Source organism: Mytilus edulis, chromosome 2, assembly GCF_963676685.1.
Source record: "Mytilus edulis chromosome 2, xbMytEdul2.2, whole genome shotgun sequence".
NCBI classification, from domain to species: domain Eukaryota; kingdom Metazoa; phylum Mollusca; class Bivalvia; order Mytilida; family Mytilidae; genus Mytilus; species Mytilus edulis.
The window spans coordinates 104,195,910-104,221,682 of record NC_092345.1 but is presented as its reverse complement, the minus strand read 5'-3'; the positions used below and the strand labels follow the sequence as shown (position 1 = coordinate 104,221,682).

General features: G+C 32.0%; 1 protein-coding gene across 1 annotated transcript; it reads left to right on the top strand.

Annotated features, from left to right (window-relative positions):
• Positions 1 to 14,665: 14,665 nt before the first annotated feature.
• LOC139510727 (acetylcholine receptor subunit alpha-like) lies at positions 14,666 to 16,735 on the top strand. The gene has a single exon (XM_071297253.1). It carries the CDS (start codon positions 14,781 to 14,783, stop codon positions 16,050 to 16,052), a length of 1,272 nt encoding a protein of 423 aa, XP_071153354.1. The 5' UTR covers positions 14,666 to 14,780; the 3' UTR covers positions 16,053 to 16,735.
• Positions 16,736 to 25,773: the final 9,038 nt, after the last annotated feature.

Sequence of the window (25,773 nt, the reverse complement as noted above, 5' to 3'; positions counted from 1 at the left end):
GGTTATGTTGACTTATTTGTAGATCTTACTTTGCTGAACATTATTGCTGTTTACAGTTTATCTCTATCTATAATAATATTCAAGATAATAACCAAAAACTTCAAAATTTCCTTAAAACTACCAATTTAGGGGCAGCAACCCAACAACGGGTTGTCCGATTCATCTGAAAATTTCAGGGCAGATAGATCTTGACCTGAAAAACAATTTTACACCGTCAGATTTGCTCTAAATGCTTTGATTTTTGAGTTATAAGCCAAAAACTGCAGTTTACCCCTATGTTCTATTTTTAGCTATGGCGGCCATCTTGGTTGGCCAAGTTTTGTTTAATTTGGCTCAGCAGTTTCAGAGGAGAAGATTTTTGTAAAAGTTAACGACGACAGACGACGACGAACGACGATGCATGAACAAAACAAACAGACACAATAGGTCAAAATGGGGTCACAGCTGTCAACATTGTGTTACAATCTTAATCACTATAAAAACAAACAAATATGTATCAAAGAAGCACAACAATGATTTTTTTATGAATTTTTTGTCCCTAAAACCGTCATATGACTTTTAAATTTTTTTGTAACAAAATGTTAGAAATTATTATAAATTAAGGAATGTATCTCCCTCATGCAAAACTCTGATTCCCTTCACGGATTTGGCTATACTTTTTTGACCTTTTTGGATTATAGCTCTTCATCTTTTATGTAAGCTTTGGATTTCAAATATTTTGGCCACGAGCATCACTGAAGAGACATGTATTATCGAAATGCGCATCTGGTGCAGGAAAAATTGGTACTGTTAATGTTATTAATGGTGCCTCTCCCAATTGTAATTTGGCAAAACAATTTCTTTCAGTAAATGACTTTTGAATGTACCACCTTGTTCAGTTTTAAAATTGTTCTTGACTAAATTATACAAGCTTCTCTGACTGTATATTGCACTTTTTTATATACATATTATCTGCTCATAATAAAACCTTTCTGTTTAAGGGCAGATGATACTTTTTGCTCCCACTGTGATTTGTTTACAAACATATGCATACAAGAGCGAAAAAAGATAGCATAGGGACATTCAAACTTATAGGTCGAAAATAAAATGTCAACGCCATTGCTAACAAAGAAAAGGGCCGCCAGACAAGCAATAGTACACAAACACAGCGTTGACAACTAAAGACTGAGCAACAAGGACCCCACCAATAACTTGGGGTGATTTCATATGGACACTAAAATACGTCAGATTTACTGGTAACAAAAACTGATAAATTTCAAATCATTTGATTTTGCGTCCTATTATTGAATATTTCTTCTCGAATGGTCGGTTTGAATTTCAGAAAAATCACTTCTAGACCAAAGTGTTAATACAAGAAACAGCTAAACGTACAGTAAATTAACAGTTTATTGTCAGAACATGCATACATTGGACACCATTGGTAATTACTTACACCAAAAACATTGCCTCCATGTAGTCTTATACAAAGCGTTGTGACGAATACGTTATCTTTATAATAAGTTTTCACACGAATAAATGCATATTATCACCATTTCAATCATATACATAGACAGTGTATATTCCAGTTACAATCTGTTAGAGTGCATTAATTTTTTTTCCACTTTCATCAGTATTAAATAATTTGACGTTTCTAACTGTCCAGGATTCGCAATTCCAAACTTAAAAGACAAATTAAATGAATCGAGCTTGCCATGTTTCATATAAAAGAATGGCCAACGTAGATATACATATCTTGTTTTAGGAAGGATCAATAGTAATTTGTGAAAAACCACTCTGATACAAACGAAGAATTCTTTGAAAATGTTTTATTTTTGCATTCCATTAAAAACCCAGCGCCGACTTGTACCTTTATACCTTTGAGGCTGACTTTATATCGCAGCTTCTTATGAAGAATGATATATAGGAAACAGGTTTAACTTTAACTGCACTTTCCGTTATATAAATGATGTCAGCTCACTGCGTAGCTGGAAGTGTGGTGACCATTGAACAAAATAAATGTGGAGCAGTATCTGCATACACTTCCAGAGCGTATGAGATCACGCCTGGAATATGACAGTTGTTATCCATTCGTTTGATGTGTTAGAGCCTTTGATTTTGCCATTATGATGTCAAATATTCCGTTTAAATTTTTCCTCGAAGTTCGGTATTTTTGTTATTTTACTCTTTGATAGGATTTGTTTTGCTCAGACTTTAGTTTTTAGATGAGTTTATTGTAGATTGTTACTGGTATTGTGCTTGTTTTTGCCATATGACTCTCTGTTCGTTTCGTCTATTAGTTTGATATCCCTTTGGTATCTTTTATCTCTCATTTACGGTTGTATGTAATAATATGAGTTCAAGACATGGCGTAGTAGCCGGGAGGGACAAGAGGACAATGTCCTCACTTCTAACAGCTGGGGGTTTCTCATATTATGTTTTGTGCCAAAACTATCTGATTAAACTTCAGATCCTGTGTCCACGTTTTGCTCGACAGAAAAGCGTTGGCGCAGGATCTGTATTTTGATTGGTACAAAAGAATAGTGGAAGATGCAAAGGAAATATTAAAATTGATAACATTTTGTTGACCTTGTATGGCTTATCAGTTTTGCTGTTAAATGTTTCTTTTCATCTATCATAGTAGTCGATATAATTTGCAAACTTATATAAACCAGTTATGAAAATTAGGATATGTAATGTGTACTGAAACTGAGGGAAAAAACCATACACCATAGTCGGCTATAATTTTTCAATTCAATTCTTTATTTACACTCGGACACAAAATATGTGTTACATGAGGACAAATTACAAATCAAATACAATAAATGACAGAATAGACAGGTAACTATTAACAAAAGTGTAATTTCTAAAGATACTAAAACTTGTAAGATACATGCATCTTTCTAAATGAAGGTAGATAGTTTCTTAATAAATATAGCTAGATTATACAATAACTGACAGTGACACAATGACAGCATATTTTGCATTTTCAGTACAGATGGGTATGTTGTATAATATTTTGGTATATATTTCTTCCGAAGTTCAGTAATAGAACTATTATTACATACATATAAATAATGATATTCATCACCAATACATGATTCATTACATAAGGTACATATGCGATCTGTTCTAGCGATGTTGTACCATCTGCCAGTTTCCATAGGAATTTTTAGGTTACATGTTCTCAGTTTTGAAATCCAGATTCTTTTATCCTCTGGAAGACGTAATAGATAATTTTCCAGACCAAACTGAGATTTAAATAACTTATAATATTCGCCACGAGACGAGTTATTAATATTACTGGACCACTTTTGAAGAAACTGATCTTGAAGAATCTGTTTTATAACGGGTTTAAAAGCTGAATAATCAATGTATTGGTTGAAAAACATATAACCTAATCCTGAGTTGTCAAATATAGATTTTACAAATGACACCCATTTAAATTCACAAATACCATCAGCATGTAATTTGAAAATAAGCTTATACATAGAGCTACTAAGTTTGTTTTCATTTTTAGCCATTCTACTCCAAAACGATAACATTCTTAATTTTACTTTAATTTCTAGTGGAAACCTTCCTAATTCGCCATATACCATAACATTTGGAGTACTTGATCTCACATTTAAGATTCTCTTGCAAAATTGTAGATGAACTTTTTCAATTATATCAATGTTTTCAAATCCCCATATTTCTGATCCATACAATAAGATAGGTTCGACAAGATAATCAAACAATTTAAGTTGTAGGTCAATAGGTAAATGTAAATTTCTAATCTTTGTATAAACAGCAAAAAGTGCTTTTTGCGACTGTTCTACAAGCTTTTTCTTTGCACAAACAAATGACCCATTATAATTAAGCAAAAGACCAAGATATGTATAGCTATCTACAATTTCAAGAGATGTACCATCAAGTTTAAAATCAAAATCCATTTTCGATTTTCTTTTGCTAAAAACCATCACTTTAGTTTTACCAATATTCACACTAAGTTTCCACATTTTACAATAGTTTTCAAAAACCTTGAGAGCATTTTGCATTTCATCATAATTATCAGCAAAAATAACAGTGTCATCTGCATACAACAAAACAAAAATTTCTAAAAATACATGTAATTCATTATAACATTTTTCTTTAATTAATTCTAGAGGTAAAACATGAAGTTCTCTAAAGTAATCTTCTAAGTCATTTAAGAATATGGAAAACAAAAAAGGGGAAAGATTTTCACCCTGACGAACTCCAATCATACAAGGGAAGAAATCTGATTTCGTATTGTTGTACTGAACACATGATTTGATATTAGTATACATATTATATATAACTTGGAAACATTTTCCTTTTATCTGGCTTTCTTGTAATTTAAACCAAAGTCCAGTTCTCCAAATGGTATCAAAAGCCTTTCTAAAATCTATGAATGTACAAAACAATTTTTTACCAAAGGACAAATACAATGAAACAAGTACATGTATGACAAATATATTGTCTGTAGTTGAATGCCCTTTCCTAAAACCGGCTTGATTTTTAGAGATCAATTCCAGTTCATTAGAAAAGAAATTCAGTCTTTCGTTTATAATCGAAGTGAAAAGTTTACCCAGACAACTAATGAGTGTTATTGCTCGAAAGTTGTCAGGATCTTGTGGATTTCCTTTATTCTTAAACACCGGCTTAATTATACCCAGGAGCCAACTATCTGGGATAATACCTGTGTCTAGCACAATGTTAAAAAGTTTACAATACATTGAGATAAACTCAGGTGGGGTGTTTTTAAGATATTCGTTTAGAATACTGTCAATCCCAGGTGCTTTACTATTTTTCAATTTTTTAATAGCTTCAGCAACTTCTGTTTGGGTTATAATCCCATTTAATATTTCATCATATATAGGATTTTCTTGAATGACAGCATCTATATCGATAGTAATATCCCCAGGTTTCATATCGTCTTGCATTTCATTCTCCGAATTATCAGAGTTAAGATTTTTGAAATATTCTGAAAAAGTTTCGATAGATATATCCGGACTATCTTTTTTAGAGTTACTAAATTTATTCAACAACTTCCAAAATTGCTTCGAGTCGGATTTTGAAAAATTTCGCAGCTCATTTGCGCACTTATCTTTATATTTATTAAAACTGTTGCTCATCTGCTTTTTAAACTCTCTGGATCTCTCATTAAGCAATAATCTGACATTATCGGATTTGTCATGCTTAAATTTTGCCTTTACCTGATGAAATGCATCCCTTTTCCCTCGACAAGCTCTATCAAACCAAGGTTTATTACTATTACTCGATTTATATGAACGAATATTCGAGTTGCCCAATACAATACTGGCTGTCTGGGTCAACACATTGCCAAGGTCATTGACAACCATATTTACCTGTTCAGTTGTAATGTTTTGGTTACTATCTAGGTCATCTAGCGCGCTGTCAATTTCACCTAAGCGATTTGATAACACCTGCTGAAATTGGTTAGCATGAACAGGATTCCACTTAATTTTAGTATGATCTAGGTCATTTATGTTATTGGGATTTACTTGTTTCAAAGTCTGGAAACTCAAGGTAAAATGTATTCTGTTATGTACATCTGAGATCATCGGATCAAAATCTAATACATTAAAGTTTGTAATATAATTAAATAAATCAGGAGAAATAATCAAATAATCAATGAGACTCACATTTTTACACGTGGTTTTACCAATTGTATCATCAAATAATCTACCGTTAGCAATATACAATGAACACCTTTTACACATGTCAATTAATTTTGAACCAAACCCATTAGACTTTTTATCCTCTGAAGATCTTTGCAAAGGGATATTGTAGTCTAATAAAAAATTGTAAGAATACATATTTTTAAGAGTATCTACATCCTGATTATCAGTTAAATCTAAAATATCAAATAGCGTATCATCAGGAACTATAAAATCAGGCATTGTTGCAGTTCTAGCATTAAAATCACCCAGCAATATGATAGAACTAGCATTTTCCGAAAATTGCATCATTTCTGTTTCAATTTCAGAAAACGCATTATCAGTTGAATACTTAGAGTACTCGGGGGGAATATAAACTCCTCCAACTAAAATATTGGCCCGTAACCCAGTTAATTCCGGGGAAATTTCAAACCACTGAACATAGTCGGAATCAGTATCTAAAAATTTCAAATGTTTGTCAAAAATTTTCTTAAATGCTATTACAATGCCGCCTGACTTTCTTTCGAATTTTTTTCTGTGTTTTGCATAATAAGAATAATTTACAGGTAAGTCGAGTACATCATATTTATCAGTTTTTGTTTCGCAAAATGAAAAAAAGTCATATTGATTGATTATATCACAAAAGTCATTATTCAGTAACTTGGATTTTAATCCACACACGTTTACAAAGGAGAATCGTAATGACTGTTCATGTGTGTCTGATGTGTTGTCCTAACTTCCGTGTACATGTTGATCAGGGGGTGCACCACGGGGTGGGGGCTCATACGGCTGGCCATCGACAATGAGTTGATCATACACAATAAAAAAATGCATATAAAAGGCCCCGATATGAAAAATCAATAGAATTCAGAAAAATATCGTCTCAATTCATAGCAAAATTATTTACGAAATGAAAATATGTTTCGTGTTGCTCAGATTTTTGTTTTTGATGTTTTTGACAGAAATGAACAAACGACAACCATTGAAGGCTAAATGAGTTATAAAGGCTAAAAGAAAACACCATTCCACAAAATAACACGCTAAGTATATACTATTCTGTTGTGGTACAGATAATAAAAAAACGTCAATCAAATGATGATGTCATCTAGATATTTGATTACATCCGTTGTTTGTGAGTTTATCTACACCGAAATATTTTACATCGTCAAATAAAACAAGAAATAGAAAACGTCAGTAAATAGGCTTGTACTGAGTCGTTGAGGGGTCAACAGTTTATTGGTATACAGACCCCCCTCCCCCCCCCCCGGAGAGAGGTAACAAACTAAAAGTACAAAATAACAATCGTAAGAATACTATTAAGTTAACACTTATACAATAAAGGTCAAAAAGTAGTAAATTTACAAAGAAAAAGGTTATTTAGTTCATAATGGTAACTCTTGTACACTACACTTAATGAATGGCTATTATTTATTTTGAATTTATTGAACCATAAAATCAATTTTTGACTCTTCACATTGAATAATCCGCGAAGCGGATTATGCAAAATGTGAAGAGTCAAAAATTAATTTTATGGGTCAATAAATTCAAAATAAATTATTGCCATCCATTATAAATAAATTTCTATCAAAAATAAGGCTCAAAGACCTTTTTATTTTATTTATATTAACTATAACAACGTACACACATGTTGGCGTATGAATACACAACGCGTCAGAGTGGGCGTGCCGCCATAAAAATTGACAACATTGAAAATAAAACTAATACTTTTAACCAATCAGAAGACAGTAAATACACCAAATTTATTTATTTCGAAACCAATATAAATATATCAGAAAAAGAGTGCACGCACGTATCTATATATGCAAGAAATGATAGGTTACATTTGTCATTGACTGTACTTTTCATACCGTGCACGATATAAATTTTACAGACGTTGAAACAGTGCGGGACTGTATTTCTAGAAAATTCGAGTAAAACACAAAAATAAATCCTAATATGTGGGAAGGACAAATAATGAATGGAATTAAAGGGGTAAATGCATACATCAAACATACAAACAGTAGTGTAAATTCACAGCGGCAATATTTGTTCATGTCGTGTATAAATGAACACCAATGATCAAATATGAAGTTGCATAAAATGTATAATTCAACAATATTCACAACGATATAAAATATAACAGGTAAAGTTATTCTAGTGGTGGATTCAACTTCAAGTAGAATAAACAACGTGTTTCAGTTGGTAAAAATCGAGGGATAGATGAGACTGGGGAGTGAAAGGATAAAAAAAGGACGACATGGTCAATTCTGCACTTAACCAATTATATCATACTCCCCGTAATTACTCTCATATTTCCCACACTTGTGCAACATTATTAAGTAGTACTTGTTGTTGCTTCAAACGCGGAATAACTAGAAGCATTTACCATAGTTTTGAAATAAAAATTGATGAATGCATTGACTCGTGAATTATAGGAATGCATTTGGATATAATCTTATTTTGTTAACAAGATTGTGTAACCGTTATAAACTAATGATGCGTTGTTTGTTATTCAATTATTTTAATATTGTTATAAATAAGGAACATGCAAATTCAACACTTTTAATTAAAATGTGAAAGTTGCAAATACTTCTGAAATTGAAAGAACTTCATTATATTATGATAATAACAATATCTTTACATTCGTTTTTGTCAAGCCTGCGACTTTTGTCGCAGAAAGCTCGACATAGGGATAGTGATCCGCGTGGCGTTAGCTTACTTCTTAAAAGCTTAATATCTTAGAAGGTTGAAGACTTGATGCTTCATACTTTGTATATAGATGCCTCATGTTACGTAGTTTCCGTATGTCATATGTCCAGTGTCCTCGACCTCATTTATATGGTTAAGTGACGACTTTTTAAAAAAAAGTTGTATTTTTTTGTAATGTTAATTTCTCTCTTATTATGAGTAATAGGATAATCATATTTGGTATGTGCGTACCTTTTTTCCATGGTTCAGTGGTTATAGTTAAGTTTTTGTGTCTTGGTCTGTTTTTATTATACTGTATGCATTAGATTTACTATATTTAGTGTATGGAACGATTGTAAGGTGAACATGTCTAGCTGGCAGGTGTCATCTGACCTTGACCTCATTTTCATCGTTCAGCGGTTAAAGTTACGTTTTGGGGATTTGGTCTTTTTTAACACTTAATGCAATAGGTCAACTATTTGGTGTATCGAAATATTTTCTGATGTGCATGTCAGTCTTGCAGGTATTTTTTTTTTACCTTGATCTCATTTTCATGGTTCATTGCTCAGTGTTAAGTTTTTGTGTTTTGGTCTATTTATCTTAAACTATAAGCAATATGTCAACTATATGTGTTGTATGGAAAAATTGTAAGCTGTACATAAAAATAAAATTGAGAAAGGAAATGGTGAATATGTCAAAGCGACAACCACCCGACCATAGAGCAAACAACAGCCGAAGGCAACCAATGGGTCTTCAATGTAGCGAGAATTCCCGCACCCGTAGGTGTCCTTCAGCTGGCCCCTAAAATATGCATAATAGTACAGTGATAATGGACGTCATACTAAACTCCGAATTATACACAAGAAACTAAAATTTAAAATCATACAAGACTAACAAAGGCCAGAGGCTCCTGACTTGGGACAGGCGCAAAATTGCGGCGGGGTTAAACATGTTTATGAGATCTCAACCCTCCCCCTATACCTCTAGCCAATGTAGAAAAGTAAAACAATAACAATACGCACATTAAAATTCAGTTCAAGAGAAGTCCGAGTCTGATGTCAAAAGATGTAACAAAAGAAAATAAATAAAATGACAATAATACATAAATAACAACAGACTACTAGCAGTTAACTGACATGCCAGCTCCAGACCTCAATTAAACTGATTGAAAGATTATGTCTTCATCATATGAATATCAGGTACAATCCCTCCCGTTAGGGGTTTAGTATCATACTATCATAAAATATATGAGAAGAACATAACCCGTGTCATGCCAACAACTGTTTTTTTAGAAATAAATGTGTTTAGTTCCGATGCAAAGACCCTATCAGTGAATCAATGTTAAAGCCAAAATATGCAATCTTTAATGACCTGACAACAGTATCGTAACTATATCCCCTTTTAATAAGTCTATTTAAAGGTTTTGTTAGTTTCTGAGGAGAATACTGACATTTTTGTGCTTTATAAAGAATATTTCCATAAAATTTTGGATGTGAAATACCTGAACGTATAAGATGTCTGCATGTTGAGTTATATTTACGAATTATTTCCTTATACCGGTGATAAAATTTAGTAAATGTTTTGACCAGTTTGTGATATCGAAAACCCTGGTGTAATAATTTTTCAGTAATACATAAATTTCTCTCGCTAAAATCTAATACATTGTTACATACACGAGCGAATCGTACAAGTTGAGATATATAAACACGTCTGTCTGGCATTGTTCATCTGACCTTGACTTTAATTTCATGGTTCATTGGTCAATGTTTAGTTTTCTTAGTTAGGTCTGTTTCTTAGAAACAATAAGCAATAGGTCAACTATATTTAGTGTTTTGAATGCTTGTAAGGTGTACAAATATTTCTTGTTTTGTTTATATGACCTTGTAATTCAGTGGTTGTCGTTTGTTTATGTGTTACATATTTGTTTTTCGTTAATTTTTTATATAAATAAGGGCGTTAGTTTTCTCGTTTAAATTGTTTTACATAATTTGTCATATCGGGGCCTTTTATAGCTGATTATGCGGTATGGGCTTTGCTCATTGTTGAAGACCGTACGGTGACCTATAGTTGTTAATGTCTGTCGGTTTGGTCTCTTGTGGACAGTTGTCTCATTGGCAATCATACCACATCTTCGTTTTTATATTGACATCATTTCTTGGATCATATTAAGTTAATGTGATAGTTGAAGTAAAGCTTTATACTTAGGACTATCAACATAATATCAATGATTAGCAAAGAAGGCGAGACATTTCAGCGTGTGCACTCTTGTATGATTAATTCTATCTGAATTTGCGATACAAGCATCAGTTACGTGCTCTTGAACATGATTTAACTCATTTATTTCTAAACTTTTTTGAGAACTTTTACCTTGTTATTCTTCATTCATTGGTCTTTTTCCAATATTGCTATTAAAGCACTTAACACCGAAAATGGGCATTCATTAAAATTTCATTGCACAAATCAAGTGTGTTTCTTTAAAAAAAGAATTCGATGTGTTCTCGATATAAATATGTATAGACATAATGAGAACGACTTTACATAGGCTTTGTGATGACAATCTAGCAAACTTTGTTCAGGACTTGTGAAGACAATCTAGCAAACTTTGTTCACGCCTGTGTTGACAATCTACCATGCTTTGTAAAGGCATTAGCATTACAATCTAGTATACTTTGTTCAAACCTTTTGTTGACAATTTAGCATACTTTATCCAGGCCTTATGATGACAATCTAGCATACTTTGTCCATGCCCTTTGTTGACAATCTAGCATACTTTGTACAGGCCTTGGGATGAAAATCTAGCATACTTTGTTTGTCCAATCCTCGGGATGACAATCTAGCATATTTGTCCATACCATAGAATGACAATCAAGCATACTTGCCTATGTCTTGGTATGACAATCTAGCATAATTTGTCCATGTATCATGGTGTAAATATATGTGACTTTATTTCATAATCAAACAAAATAAACGTTATTTCACTAACCTGAAAACAATCCAAGAGCAACTTGAAACATAGATGTTTATTAATTAGGAACAAATCAGAAAGTGATCTGTTTCCAAGAAATAGTATTTCAATTCCCTTCAGGATTATTTTCTTTATTTATTTCTTCATTTACATAAAAAAAACTTTCCAATTTACTGCTCAAGATAAAGATTTATTTATATCTTATATAATAGGTTAATTTTATGTTAACATTTTGAAGGGTTTAAGACGGAACTAAGTTTTTATTGTATTTACTTTGCATCTGGATTGCAGATTCCTTACGGATTATTTTAAATACCTTTCTAGAATTTTATAAATAATATTTGTCATGAGTTTAACACCTTTGACTCAACCCTATAAAGTTTTGACAGATACAAACTTGTTGACAGAGATTTAATTAAACTGATATTGTTATCGGCCTGAAATGTAGGTTATTTTAATTAGCACTTTTGACCAGGGCACTCTTTTTTAGGACCGCCCTTATTTTTAAGAATTGACAAGTCCCCCCTTTTTTCTAAGGATCTAGAAATCCGATTGGTTAAACAGAAGATAATCCTAGAGGAAATAAAATACTATTTCTTTGAAACAGATCACTTACTGATTTGTTTCCAATTAATAAACATCTATATTTCAAGTTTCTCTTGGATTTTTTTCAGGTTAGTGAAACTACATTTATTTTATTTGATAATGAAATAAAGTCACAGAAATTTACACCATGACACATGCCTTGGGATGACAATCTAGCATACTTTGTCTTTGCCTTGTGATGAAAATCTGGCATATTTTGTTTAGGCCGTGTGTTGACAATCTTGCATACTTTATCCAGTCCTTGTGTTGACAATCTAGCATAATGAGCATTTAAAATCTATATTATTTACAATAATTCTGCTGGCTCTGGGCTCTTTTTTAATGTTTGTATGATCGTTCTTATACTAAAGAAGTATGTTGCATATATATTTCTGCTGGGAAAAAAGAAACTCTGCGTCTTTAAAACAGCCTCGAACCCTCATACACGGTCTGAATAAGATAGATTGATATGTGTAAGAAGCTTCATGACAGTGTGTCATGTTTACAATATTCTCTTTGTTATTGACATCGACAAATTAAGAGAGACAGTTCTAGCGAAGTAGAAACTCACGTTTCATTATTAAAGAAATGTTTACTTAACAAGATACATTAGTTGTATCATAAAACATTTAAACAGTTATTACAGTAGTTAGAATTTTGGAGATGTGCCTTCGAGGGTCGGTTGTCTGCCGGCAGCTGGACAACCAAAAACGATATGAAACCGATTTAGATGCATACGCTACGTGTGTCTTGAATGTCTATCACCATGTACGCTGTAGATATAAGTCCTTGAGAGCTGCGTTTGTTTGCCTACCCTCCGTACGTGCACCTGTATGTGCATGTATCAAGTATGACGTAAATGTAAGTCCTGTAGAGTTCCTTTTGTTTGCCAACCCTCCACACATGCACGCGTATGTGCATGTACAAATTCATGAACATTACTAGTTGTTGACTTTTGTCATACATTTTTCTCACTTGTTTTATTGCCATTTTCGAAAATTTGGTGTTGATAGAAGATATTAGATTTTATTCACTGCATATCCAGACACATTATCCGCCAGTTATTACAGTTTTTATAAGATATTGAATTGGTCTTGATGCATTAATTGTATGCTTAGCTATATTCTTAGATCAAATCTATATTCATATTTTGAGTCTAGACATTATCTGTTCTGTCAAATCTGACATTTTACAATTTGCTGTCATTGACATAGTAACATTTGAATGCAGATTATTTTGATGATTTATCTATATTGCAATAATCATATTATATTATTATCATTATTCGGAGTCTTCACATGGAATGTGAGCCCGTATCCCTTGTGAAACCCGAACAACACCTATTTTTTAACGGAGTGTCAGGTGATATCCACGTTAAATTATTCTGATCTCCGTTTTTGTTTTGTCCCTGCTAAGGTAACCAATCAAATGACAGGGTAAGACCAAATATTCAATTCAAGAAAAGGATATGTTAACATGAGATTTGATTATATATAACAAAAGAAGATGTGGTCTGATTGCCAATGAGACATGTCTCCACAAGAGACCAATATGACACAGAAATTAACAACTATATATAGTCCGTTCACTAAAATAAAATTTCAGCACTATGATAAGTCAATTCGTGGTTGTTTGAAGCAAAAATGTGATCAATTTGTTAACTAAAAGCGTGAGTTCTCTCTCAATTTAATACATTTTACACAGATATTAACTGAGTTAAGACATGAAGTGTAAATCACTACACTACATAAGCATATATATTACCTACAGTGTGCAACTGGTGTCTACAATCTGTCGAGAAACAGTTTATAAGTCTAAAGATCGGGATACAAATTCACTAAGATTAAGTGATCAAAGCAAAGTAACTCATCCTTATTAAACCGTGACAATCATTAGGTTACATTTGTCATAGTTTTATTTGCCTATCAAACGGTATTAAAACATCTTAATATTTTTACAATCTATGATAATTATAGGAATTGAAAAATAAAATGCGGACTAAAGAATTAGAATAGTGTCATTGACCAGTGTATAATGTGGAATGTTAAGTCTAACAAAGCTTTGAACTCTAATTGGTGACAATAATATATAGTATAAGACATTGCGGGAATTAAATTTGAAACTTTAATACTTGTTTATAACAAGGACTTATGGACGTAAAAAGGAATTGATAGTCCTGATACCGTATAATGTGTAGATAAGAACAGCAAGGTACATATTCTAAAGTATTCGGAAAAAAAACAATAGATAAAGTCATACCTTTTATCACAATAATCAAACGCAAAGCAACAGTATCTTTATATTAGAAACATTTCTTCAATTTGATTCATATGCATAAAATATTTGCCACTGGACGTTAAGCAAGCAGCAGTCAATCAAAGCTAGTCTGTTTAAACTGTTAAAGTTAATTTTATGTCATATTTGAAAAGATTATTTCGTGAGTACCTGTTAATATTCTATTGACGACATCTATTAATTCAAACAATATATAACTAATATGCTTTCAAGTCTAATGATCAATATTGATATATGAATGAATACAAGTTATTTTATATATTCAATTTAATAACTCGTATGTTTCTTTTCTGCTTATTTAAATAAATGAAATACACAAATATTTGTATTTCTATTTGTTAACAAGAATTACCTCATTCATTTTGAATAGAGAAAAAAAACAAAATAGTCTTGTTTATGTACAAGAAGAATTTGCGTAATCGACTTAAATTAAAACTGACCACTAATAAAATGAACTGATAATCATTTAGGATACTCGCCAACTGGGAAAAGGAACATGTACTGCTCAAGATCTGTGACGAACAAATAAAATGTACTGATACTCATTTGGGATACTAGAAGTCGATTATACGCCAACTGAGAAAAAGAACATGTACTGGTCAAGATTTGTAACGATGAATAACGTACATCGCCAGTTTGTGTTAAATTTGATCTGTTTGTCTTTTCTAGTAAAACTGTGTAGCACATATACCTATACTGATGTAGACATATTATATAAAAATCTAACAAGTGGATACAATAAACAAATACGGCCAGTAATTGACCAGTCCGAAATTACGTATATAGATTCGTCTTTTAACATTATAACTATCCAGGACATCAGTGAAGTGCAGGGGACTGTAACGTTATCTGGTTTCTTTAGTTTTTCCTGGATAGACAAGAATTTAGCATGGAATCCAGCAGATCATAACAACATAAATAGCATGGACTTTCCGGAAAACATTTTATGGAAACCACCCATGGTTAATGGTAACGCCGCAAAAAACATAAAGATTATGACTGTTGAGAATATGATGTTAGCGGTAGAGGAAGACGGACGAGTATCTTTTTTCCCAGGAGATAGTTTTACATTTACATGTGATATTGATAGTTCAAAGTTTCCATTCGATACACAGATATGTACAATGGACCTATTGACATGGGGTTATTCTAATAAGACGCTGGTGTTTAATGACGGTCTCGTAGCTACTGATCTGATGGGTACTAACAGTGGATGGGAACTATCAAGTGCAACAATTACCGGAAATGTCTTTGGAAAGTTAACTATTCCGGGAGTCGAAGTCAAGTTCAATTTTAAACGACGATCTTATTTCTTTATCATGAATCTTTTACTTCCGGTCAACTTTTTAGGATTCCTCAATATCTTTGTTTTTATTTTACCACAAGAATCTGGAGAAAGGATCGGGTTTTCAATAACAGCTTTGTTAGCAGTAGTAGTTTTCATTACTATAGCTGAAGACATCCTACCGGCAACTGCTACCCCAAAATTAGCAGCTTTGTATGAATTACTCATCCAAGATATGGCTTTAAGTGGTTGTATTGTAATTTCTGTTATCTTAAGTTCGAGGATATACTATAAAAAGGACCAGCAAGCCATACCTGAATGGATTCGTAAGTGCGTAGGATTTAAATTCTGCTGCTGCAACAAGAAACATCCTAACTTTAATAGACATTTAACAGAACCAAATTCTGTACATGTATTAAAATCCACAGATAAAATCAAAGTGGACTTACAAAAAGATGAAAATACCAACGAACTAACGTGGGAGACAGTCAGTAAATTCTGGGATACAGTTTCACTTTGTTTTTATTTATTGTGGTTTATAGTAGGCAATATGAAATTTTTCATTGATACGCTATAAAATCTTCAAGAAGTTCGCTTTCAAGCTATAATAAGTGATCATAAGTAAAGAAAACATATAGTAATTTTATGTATTTAAATATAACCGGAAGAAAAGTGACTATCCGAACTTTTACAATAATTCGTAAAGTACGTTATAAGAACTCTCGTTTTTAATTGAATATTTATATCAACTCTCTTTTGATTTGAATATTTCTATGAACTCTGGTTTTAGTTTAAATTGAAAATTTGTCATTTTAGTTTTCAGTTAAATATTTCTTGTTTTAAATGTTTCTTTATTCTTAAATATAACGTTTCTTTATTTCAAAGATCTTCAAATACCCAAAGAGATTATATATGGAACGCCATCACTGCCTTATAAGAAGAAACTACTATGCCTTGATGCAAATATTGCTTACTTGATGTGAATTCTTCTTTACATGATGTGAATTCTTTTTTACTATTTTACAATTTAATCCAATGGCTGCAAAAAGTGTGAAAGATAATTCATGTATCTTACACTCGAAATACAAAAGAGCAATTATCGCTATTTTATAAAGTTTAACCGGAGAATAATAATCCGATTATTATGACATAAGATGGGACAATAATATATATTTTATGAGAACCTTTTATAATGTTTTAATACCCTTATCTTTGACTTAATTTAGGTGTTGTTAACTGTTGCTTGGGCAGTCTTCCCCTAGCTTTCAAGCTGTAAACTTGTGTTAATAAATTTGTATATATATTTTATACGGTCTTGCGTTTAAAGCAGCCACAGTGTCGATTATAGACCAACAGACTTTAATGTTACTCGTGCCGAAATTCACGGAGTTGTACCGAAATTCACGGGTTATATATTTAAAGACATTGTTATAAAACATATTTTCCTTAAGGTATTTTAGAGGATTTTGAAGATCTACATGTATTTGCTTCTCCTCTTTTTGTACAAATACATATAACAATTCGTTTATAAATTTTACAGATTAACCTTTTGATATTTTCACTGAAGCCATTGGATGACATATAAAACCACATATACTATACAAATGTAAATAAAGATAATGAAAAAATTGAGAAAGGAAATGGGGAATGTGTTAAAGCGACAACAACCCAACCATAGAGCAGATAACAGCCGAAGGTCACCAACAGGTCTTCAATGTAGCGAGAAACCCGAAGGCGTCCTTCAGATGGCCCCTTAAAAATATGTATACTAGTATATAGTGATAATGGACGTCATACTTAACTCCGAATTATACACAAAAAACTAATATTAAAAATCATACAAGACTAACAAAGGCCAGAGGCTCCTGACTTGGGACAGGCGCAAAATTGCGGCGGGGTTAAACATGTTTATGAGATCTCAACCCTCCCCCTATACCTCTAGCCAATGTAGAAAAGTAAACGCATAACAATACGCATATTAAAATTCAGTTCAAGAGAATCCGAGTCCGATGTCAGAAGATGTTACAAAAGAAAATAAATAAAATGACAATAATACATAAATAACAACAGACTACTGGCAGTTAACTGACATGCCAGTTCCAGACCTCAATTATACTGATTATGTCTTCATCATATGAATATCAGGCACAATCCCTCCCGTTAGGGTTTAGTATCATACTAGACTCATACTATCATAAAATATATGAGAAGAACATAACCCGTGTCATGCCAACAACTGTTTTTTAAATAAATGTGTTTAGTTCTGATGCAAAGACCCTATAAGTGAATCAATGTTAAAGCCAAAATATGCAATCTTTAATGACCTGGCAACAGTATCGTAACTATATCCCTTCTTAATAAGTCTGTTTAAAGGTTTTGTAAGCTTTTGAGGTGAATACTGACATTTTTGTGCTTTGTAAAGAATATTACCATAAAAGATTGGATGTGAAATACCTGAACGTATAAGATGTCTGCATGCTGAGTTATATTTACGAATTATTTCCTTATACCGATGATAAAATTTAGTAAATGTTTTGACTAGTTTGTGATATCGAAAACCCTTGTGTAATAAGTTTTCAGTAATACATAAATTTCTCTCGCTAAAATCTAATACGTTGTTACATACACGAGCGAATCGTACAAGTTGAGATATATAAACACCATAAGATAGTGAGAAGGGAACGTCACCATCTAAAAATGGATAATTAACGATAGGAAATTAAAAATCATCTCTTTTATCATAAATTTTTGTATTAAGCTTCCCGTTAATGATATAGATATCAAGATCGAGGAAGGGGCAGTGGTCATTGTTAGTATTGGCTTTATTTACAGTTAATTTAACAGGATACATTTCTTTAGTATTCATACTGAAGTCGTCATTATTGAAAGCCAATATATCAACCAAATATCTAAAAGTATTGTTAAATTTTTGTATCAAATGTTGTTTCGATGGGGTCTTTTAGTCATAAATGTCATAAATTGTAACTCATAACAGTACAAAAACAGGTCCACAATAAGTGGTGCACAATTATTCCCCATTGGAATTCCAATAACTTGACGATATACGGAATCTCAAAAGCGAACAAAAATGTTATCAAGTAAAAATTCAAGCGCATATGTAGTATCAAAGCATGTCCAATTGACATAATTCTTTTGTTTATTGCTACTAAAAAATGACCTAAAAGGGTTTGAACATATGTACTCGCATTCTGACTTTTAAATGCCAAGTTAATTAGGGCTGTGATTTTTTTCTAAATAAGAAGATGAGGCAAAGTGGTATATAGGGTAGAAAAATGAAGACTTTGAACAGATTCAAAATCACCAATATATGCATGCAATTTATCAAGTACTTCCAATGAGTTTTTTACACTCCAAAAGTAATTAATTCCACTATTTTCAAAGGCCTTATTTGAACAATTTATTATCAGGTTTCTTATTGTACCAAGTGTACTAGTAAGTAGAATAGACAATTTAGTAGTGGAACAATGGGTTGAAGATACAATAAATCTAAATTTGTCAGGTTTTTTGTGTAGCTTTGGAAGCAAGTACATAGTTGGGACTTTCATTGTATTGTAAAGAAGTAGCTAAAAGTTTGTTTTTGTTACAGATGTCGTTTTCTGAAAATGAAGTCAGTTTGAATGTTGGTGAATTCGTGATTTCCTTTTGCAGAACCTCAATATAAAATTTACGTCAAACAATAATGATATTATTAGCAGCTTTATCAGCCGGGACAAAAACAAATTCCTGGGCTAGTATTTTTAGTATATGTTTGATACGCGAAATAGGTTTTTTATGGCTGTTGTTAAGGTGGAATGGGAGTCTAAATTAAAAATGATAGAATCTGTTCATACTTTGCCAAAACATAGTATCTATTGATATATGATCAAAAATATAATAAAAATGATAGGTCACCGCGCATTTTCTCAAGCTACAGGGTGTGACAAAATAACAAATTTTGTATGGATTATACAGGAAAAAACACCATTATGTGATAAGAAGCTTAACAAAATGATAGAATTGTAAAATAAAATACAAGAAGATAGCTTTTAGTAAATTCTTTGAGAATATCAAAAGAAAAGATAGGGTCACCGTGCATTTTTCGAGTTAAAATACAAAATAGCAAAACTCAATGTAGATTCCTTCAGAAAATGCACTATTTCAGGTTACCTCCCCTTTAAATGCCCATTTAAAAACGTTAAAAGTCAAGCAAAAAATAATCTATACTTGGAAATATATTTATATTCATAAGTTATTACCTTATAAATTTGTTCTTTTAAATGCAAATTCAAATTAGTTATCTGCTTTCCTGCATCATATTTTGCTAACTAGATTGAAAATCTGCACCTTAGATTCTCCGTTTTTTACAATCCAAGATGGCGAAAGACACCCATACCACCTTAAGAGTAAAATGTTCTTTAAAATGTTGTATTCGAATATCAACTATCTTCATTACTTAAAACTAAAAAAAAGGTCCAAAGATTTTTTGTCAGCTTTTTCCTGTTTTACCCATTTCAAACAGTAGGTACGGAGTGAGTCGTGGATGATATTAATATAATTTCAGTCGGTTGAATTTATAAATTAGAATGAAGTTATTTTCTTCTGAATTGTCTGCCCATAGGTGGCGTTTATATTAAGTGTTTTGTGTGATTTGGCGGTTAAATCATTCGGCACGACAGGGTCTACTCGATAGGTCACGTTAATTTTTACATCCATGCTATTTGATATTTTGTATCATGCATTAAGAGATTGATTGATTTACAAATGATTGTGTGTATTGAAATACTAGTATATATTGATGACTTTTCGTTTCTGATTCGAAATTTGTATACAATAAATATTATTCAATTGGTTGTTATTAAACCAGCCCTCGGCTCTGTCGTGTGGTATTGCACTTTACTCTTTTTTGTTATTTATTAGTAACTGATTATTATCAGTGGTTGTGATATATGGGTGTTAACGGAAGAAGAACGACACTTATTCCAATTAATAATTGACGGGGACAATATTTAGGTCCATTACTGAGGAAAGATTTTAACTCTCGGTCGCGAACGATGTAAATATAACAAATAAGAGGGAAACCAGTATTATCAAAATATCCAGGAATTTGGTCTTTAACAGAATGGTCGTTAAAAATACCGGCAATATTTATATAATCAAAACCTTTATTGACATGTACTTTATTTTAGTAAAATGTTTTTTATGCTCTTCAGATCAATTTTGGGAAACAGTTTAGAATAACAATATGCCATTATAATTTGAACGATTTCATACTTAGGACTGTAATATGAAATAGTGTTATTTATAGGTAAAGAACAGAGCTTGGTTAACAGATAATGTCTGCCGTTGTTTTTTGAAATAGAAATTAGGTCCGAAATGTTTGTATGGTTGGTCCGAAATTTTCTTTGCTTGCGATTTTTTCTACGTCCATGAGAACGATTTTTACGAACAGTTTTAGAAACTATATCTAAAATGTTAACAGAATCGGTTCTTGATATATTACCAATTCCCATGATATTATCATTAAGACCGAGAGGGTAGAGTGTCTGTAATTTTTTAATCCAATTTAATTTAATTATTTTCCGTGATCGTACAAACTTTGAATGAGATTCACCAGGCTCAAGTCAAGTGTTTTTAGTTTTTGGTGGGGTTTGTGTTTCTCAGTCTTTAGTTTTTTATGTACTTGACTTTTATACTAATGTATGCAAATTCTTGTCTCTTTGACACATTCCCATTTCCATTCTCAATTTTATAATGTATATGTTTGCATGTTTTGTTTCTGCGTACCTATGAGTAGGGCCTCTAGAAAGATAAGTTATATATACTAGTATCTAACTGTGTAACCCTCTGAAATAAAGTGTTGTTTTTGTTGTTGTTGTTTTGTATGTAGTTGTTTGTCTTTTGGTCTTTTTTTTCTTATTTTATTTTCGTCATGGCGTTGTCAGTTTATTTACTACTTATTCGTTTGAATGTCCCTTGGTATCTTTCGCCTCTCTTTTTATATTCGATATTGAATATTATGTATAGACACTTTATTACGCTGAAGGTCGTATCCTTCACCTCTAGATGTCTGTCTCTTGCTTTGAGGGTTTCTTTTGAGTCATTTGTGTTGTCTTCTTATCGTCAAATACTTCCCATTCCCTTTTACTTATAAACGAATAAAGCATTTGTAAATAAGCCATATTAAAGTTTGCAGATATTTTCTGAATGTTAATTTGATATAGAAAAATTATAAATGCACAGGGTTCCTTTACAATTGCTAAAATTCTAATTGATATCACTCATTTTATTAAAAATGATATCCTTGCAAACGGTTGGAAATCGTTCCGTTAAATCCTTTGTATCTGGAAATATGAATACATAAAGTTCAGAATTAAATAATGTATATATGTTTGTATATATCAATGACATTAAAGGATATTCTACCAATATAAGAACAAGAGATGTGGTATGATTGCCAATAAGACAGCTCTCTACAAGAGACCAAATGATACAAAAATTAACAACTAAGTCATGGTACGACCTTCAACAATGAACAAACCCCATATCATATAGTCAGCTATAAATGACCTCAAAATGACAAATGTAAAACAATTCAAACCAGAAAACTAACGGCCTGATTTATGTACAAAATAATGAACGTAAAACAATAGACGGTATGTTACAAAGCAACAAACGACAACCACTGAATTACAGACTCCTGACTTTGGATAAGCACATGATGTAACAGTATAAAAAAGGTAAAATCATAAAAAATACAAAACGCCGAGCAAAATTCAAAACGGAAAGTACCTAATCAAATAGTAAAATTAAAAGCTCAAACACATCAAACGAATGGATAACAACTGTCATATTTTGACTTGGTACAGGTATTTCCTTATATAGAAGATGGTGGATTAAACCTGTTTTTATAGCTAGCTAAACCTCTCACTTGTATGGCAGTCGCATAAAGTTCCATAATATTGACAACAATGTGTGAACAGACATAATTGGGTAACATCAGTGAACATTGTGTTATAATCCTAATCACTATTACAGCAAATAAATATGTAACAAAGAAACACAAAAAGGCATATTAGAGACAAAGCACATTAGTGAAAATGAAAGACAAGAATACAATAATTTACCATAGCACTATAACACAATGACGGAATGTATAAGTACAGAACCACGTCATATGTAACAAAGAAACACAAAATCATATACACAAAGCACATTAACAAAATGAAAAACAAGAATTGTTTTTTAACTTAAGAAAAATCTATAAAAATCAGTTGAAAAAGGCTTTTCTCATCACCTAACATAAAAAAGCAGAGTGGACGTGGCAGGGTACTCGTACATCCATTCAACATAAAGACGTTGAGTACAGATCTGAAAGTACTGACAGCTAGTTAAAATCAAATAAAACCTAATAAAATAATTATGCATCGAAGACTTTAATCTATTTGTCACATGTATAACAATAACATATGTGCTAACCAATCTACTAGTATTTGACTCATGTGTATGAAAATAACATGTATGTGTCCCACATGTTTGTCTCACCTAATTTACAATAGCATCATGATGTGCCCAATTTATTTTGATCACTAGTATATATGACAATAACGTATAATGTACCCTTCATATTTCTCTATGACGATATAATATGATATGACCATTCTCTTTGATTTAAGAATGACAATGGAAATGTTTCACCTTTTTCTAAACATTGTTTCAAATATAACATGTATAAGTTCAAGTTAATTTACGTTTTAATACAATTCTTTGTCGGTTTATTAAGGCAATCCTGCATTTGAAGCAAATCCCGTTAAAGATGTTGGGATGTTATTCTGATTGAGTGACCACGATGGTTTAGTTGGTTTGGTTGTCTTACCAGTTGACGATTCCGGATCTTCCTCCGGTTCCGGTTGTTTGTCTCTTTTATCAGATGGTAATGTTGCTAAATCCGATGGTTCGTCATTCTGTTCAAATGTTTGCAATGGTTTACCCTTTGTGTTTCTATGAGTAGACGATGGAGCTGGTTCTGATAACCGATTTGTCTTTTCAGAAGACAACACGGACTCGTGTACTTCGGTTGATGGTTGTTTGGACTGCTGTTGTTTTTTATCAGATGTCAACGCTGGTTCGTTTAAGTTGCTTTTCTGTTCAGACAGTGCTTTTGATGGCTGTTTATTTTGTTGGTTTGGTGGCTTATCGATTGAATCTGTTTGGTCTTGATCGTCTGTTATAAATATGCCGGACTTTGAATTACCTGTAAAGATATGTTTACGCTGAAAACTGAACCGGTGAAAACTAAGGCAACTGTTATTTTTTATTTATTCAATAAAATAATTTCTCTTCTGTGGTTGAATTATGAATTTGGATGAATAGATGGGCATAATTTCCAATTTCACTGAGTTTATTTCACTAACATGATTTAAAATTTGTGTCTACTAACAAAACAACACACCAGCAAGTAAAAGTATTTTTTTTTTTAACAGAACTCGATATTACTTAAAGATGTGGGTTATACGTCAATGCGACAGAACCAATCGAAAAAAAGAACCAAAGGGCATCTAGCGGGCAACACACATTATCCAACAAACAAAAATAACCAAAGGGCATCTAGAGGGCAACATACATTCTCCAACAAACAAAAATAAACAAAGGGCATCTAGAGGGCAACACACATTATCCAACAAACAAAAATAACCAAAGGGCATCTAGAGGGCAACACACATTATCCAACAAACAAAAATAACCCAAGGGCATCTAGAGGGCAACATGCATTCTCCAACAAACAAAAATAATTATATCAAGCTCTAATTTTTATCCTGTAAAAAATGTGAATAAATCTATCAGAACCAATCAAAGACCTGTCATTATCATCCTATTTCACAAAATAACGAACAACATTAAAGATGTGGTATGCTACAACTACTGTACGCGAATTATTTAGTACTACGACTTCTTTTTGCAAATAGACTGAGATGAATAAGTTTAAACAACGACTGGTCTAAAAGTTGCTATTGAACATTCCAAATATTCCCACTGTGTTATTGTATTGACTCGAAAAGTACACAATAAACCAAACAATTGACGAGTTTTCTATCTAGTGACCAGACATTGCATGTTCAACTGAATCTATTGCGAATCCTCGTACTACATGTAGCCCTCTTTCAAACTTTAGGAAATCGTTATTATATATCTGTCACAAAAATGTATGTTTATGGCTGTTGCCGTTTAACCTTTTTTTGTTGTGTAAAAACTGTTTGAATGTCTTGGATTCGAACATCATTGTCGAGCCTTCGACTTTAGCCGAAAAAGCGAAACATAGCCATCCTACATTCCGTCGTCGTCGGCGGTGTCCACAAATATTCACTCTATAGTTAAAGTTTTTGAAATTTTAATAACTTTCTCAAACTATCCTGGATTTCTACCAAACTTGGACAGAAGCTTGTATACGATCATAAGATAGTATCCAGAAGTAAGTTTTGTAAAAATAAAATTCCATTTTTTCCGTATTTAACTTATAAATGAACTTAGTTTTTCTGCAGGGAAACATTAAATTCACTCTGTGGTTAAAGTTTTTTTTAAATTTTAATAACTTTCTAAAACTATCCTTGATTTGTACCAAACTTTGACAGAAGCTTGTTTATGATCATAAGATAGTAACCAGAAGGAAATCATAGTTTGTAAAAAATATCCATTTTTCCGTATTTTACTAATTAATGGACTTAGTTTTCTGCTGGGAAACATTACATTCACTCTGTGGTTAAAGTTTTTAAAATTTCTATAACTTTCTTAAACTATCCTGGATTTGTACCAAACTTTGACAGAAGCTTGTTTATGATCATAAGATAGTAACCAGAAGGAAATCATAGTTTGTAAAAAATATCCATTTTTCCGTATTTTACTAATTAATGGACTTAGTTTTCTACTGGGAAACATTACATTCACTCTGTGGTTAAAGTTTTTAAAATTTCTATAACTTTCTTAAACTATCCTGGATTTGTACCAAACTTTGACAGAAGCTTGTTTATGATCATAAGATAGTAACCAGAAGGAAATCATAGTTTGTAAAAAATATCCATTTTTCCGTATTTTACTATTTAATGGACTTAGTTTTCTGCTGGGAAACATTACATTCACTCTGTGGTTAAAGTTTTTAAAATTTCTATAACTTTCTTAAACTATCCTGGATTTGTACCAAACTTAGACAGAAGCTTGTTTATGATCATAAGATAGTAACCAGAAGTAAATTTTGTTTTAAACAAGAATGTGTCCACAGTACACGGATGCCCCACTCGCACTATCAT

What these genes read in the sequence shown, in the direction of transcription:
- LOC139510727 (XM_071297253.1), top strand. Translation starts at nt 14,781, where the DNA reads ATGTACTGGTCAAGATTTGTAACGATGAATAACGTACATCGCCAGTTT.